Here is a 2,763-nt window from a genome sequence, read left to right on the forward strand (position 1 = left end):
TTTAGTCACTATTTAGTGTGGTATTTTTTGACAATATTCACTCATTATGACAGTAAAATAGGGCATTCTAAGTCAATATACTGCAGTATTTCCTCTCTCAATCAGTAGAAAATATGGTTAACACCCGGTCATGCATGAAAAAAGAATACCGTCATGTACTGTGAAACCGGTATAATTTTGAAAAATACCGTGATATAAATTTTTGGTCATACCGCCCAGCACTACCTCTAAGGCAAGAACATTTACACAGTGCTGGATTCAAGCATTGCAGACCATGCAAATGATTAAAACTTCACCTCCACATACATAAATAAAACTTTTATATCTAGAAAAAAGAGGGATTGTGATGACACCCATGTAGCATAATTTCAGTTTTTTTTCAGTTTTCATAATTTTCCTTTTTTTTTTTTTGGCAATTCGTGATAAGGGCATATTTAAGAGATACTGATGGGAGGTTTTGGTCTGTAGCCGCTGACGTTAATTAAAAGGGTTTAAATGCATCATGATATTTCAGCAACAACCAGATTTGCCCTGAGCAAGCTGAATCTTTGAATAGTGCAAATAGTGCTTGAGGCCAGAACCATACACATACTGAGCTGGGCCCCAAGTGAACCGCAAAAAGACAACGCATCAACCTTCCCCAAGCAGCAACTAACACTAAAGTTATGACACAGGAAATCATATGCTGACTGTACGGTTTCTTGGAGAACTTGGAGGATATATACATATGCTTTACAATTAATAACCAGACTTGTTCATTTACATAAGCTAGTATTTAAGGCTAAATGTTTTCAGGCAGATATCTGGCAAGCTTCTGGCTACTTCACAGCTCACTGGAGTACTCAAGAAAATTCCCTATTAGATGCCCTGAAAAGAAATGTTGGTAACACTTTCTTTGAAGCCCATATTTATAACACATTATAAGGGTATTCTTAAGGCATTATAATGAATGCATAATGCATTATAAAAGACCTTATAATATGTTATATCATCTTATAAATAATCATAACAACAATTATAATACATTATAATGCTTACGCATTTGTGGTTATAAGTTTTAAGATTATGATTATTTATAACACACAATGAACACCATACAAAATCTATTTTTACATTTATAATGGACTATATAACTTGACATTGTTTATTTAAGATCTGCACAGTATCTTACTACATCTTGTAAGTGGTTAGGTGTGGAGTGTTATTTGAGTGTTCCCTGTGAGGCTAATAATGATTTGATGTGAGCTAGTTAATAATTTCAACTGAAAAAAAATATGCATTCATTATAATGCCTTAAGAATACCCTTATAATGTATTATAAATATGGGCTTCATAGAAAGTGTTACCGAAATGTTTTTAAACGGCCCTTTACGTCTAAGTAAATCTGCCCTTCTGTCTTGAGTTTGTCCTAACATGGTACTTATGGCTGTTGTGATGGTAATATCACTCACACCTGCATGTTCCCGGTGACGTCACCTGAGGAAGTGAGAGGCACGAGAGAGGAGCCATCTCCTCCTCACACTACAGCCATCTCTGGAGCGTGTTCAAGTTCTTTTCCATCCATCGCATGTTGAGCTTAATGGTCTCAATGGCCTCCTGCACGATCCTCATCTGAGAACCTTTCGTCCCCAGAGAAGTGAAGAAGTTCTGGGTCTGGACGAGAGAAAAAACATTACTCTAGTACAAATACACAAAGTAAAACTTTACTGTTTTTTATTTAATCATAGCTATGCTTTTTTGGGGATGAACAGACCTCCGTGAGATGTGTTTTTGTGGAAAACTGACTGGTTGCGGACATGATGATGCTCTGAATGGCAAAGGATCCAACAGGAAACCTTGCATGAAAAAAAAATGGGAAAGAAACAACATTAAATTGTGCACTCAATGTTTTAACATGCACAATAAACATATATATACTGATTGATTATATATATATATATATATATAGCTGTCTTTATATTTTAAGAAGGTCCTCGCCAGTGTTATGGTAGTATTATTTATGTACTATTATAGTATTTATTAATATGACTTATTTTTAATAAATACTATAATAGTATATAAATAATACTACCATATTACCTTAATTTTTCCATTTTAACTTCATTTTAGGTTTTAGTAATGGTATGTGCTCTTGTCATATATATATATATATATATATATATATATATATCAGTTCAACAAAAACAAAGGGTCTACATGCAAATCAACAAACCTACATCATACAAAAATGCATTTAATTTTTTATCAGGGTTTTATTTGCAGTACTAAAAAATTACAAATGTGCATACTAAATACACTGAATGAATGTGGTTGGGGTCATTAAGGTTTTTCATGTTTTTGAAATAAGTCTCTTATGATCACCAAAGCTGCATGTATTTGATCAAAAATACAGTAAAAATGGTAATATTGAGAAATATTATTGCAATTTAAAATAACTGTTTTCTATTTGAATGTTTGTAAAATGTAATTTATTCCTGTAATGGCAAAGCTGAATTTTCAGCAGCCATTACTCCAGTCTTCGGTGTCACATGATCCTACAAAAAATCATTCTAATATGCTGATTTGGTGCACAAGAAACATCTCTTATAATCAATGTTGAAAATACTGCTGCTTAATATTTTTGTGGAAACAGTGATATATTTTCAGAATTCTTTGATGAATAGAAAGTTCAAAAGAATAGCATTTATATGGAATAGAAATCTTTTGTAACAATGTAAAAGTCTTTACTGTCACTTTTGAACAATTAAAAAGTATTAATTTATT

General features: G+C 32.5%; 1 protein-coding gene across 1 annotated transcript in view; it reads right to left on the bottom strand.

Annotated features, from left to right (window-relative positions):
• Positions 1–1,301: 1,301 nt before the first annotated feature.
• LOC107756310 (leucyl-cystinyl aminopeptidase-like) overlaps positions 1,302–2,763 on the bottom strand; it is a 20,920-nt gene continuing 19,458 nt past the window's right edge. Inside the window, exons 17-18 of the mRNA XM_016573353.1 lie at positions 1,754–1,835; positions 1,302–1,653 (exon numbers count right to left, since the gene is read on the bottom strand). Coding sequence (XP_016428839.1) covers positions 1,522–1,653; positions 1,754–1,835 — 214 coding nt within the window. The 3' untranslated portion in view covers positions 1,302–1,521. The remainder of the gene's footprint in view (positions 1,654–1,753; positions 1,836–2,763) is intronic.

The sequence above is a fragment of the Sinocyclocheilus rhinocerous genome, unplaced genomic scaffold, assembly GCF_001515625.1.
Source record: "Sinocyclocheilus rhinocerous isolate Xijiao unplaced genomic scaffold, SAMN03320098_v1.1 scaffold1043, whole genome shotgun sequence".
Lineage (NCBI taxonomy): Eukaryota > Metazoa > Chordata > Actinopteri > Cypriniformes > Cyprinidae > Sinocyclocheilus > Sinocyclocheilus rhinocerous.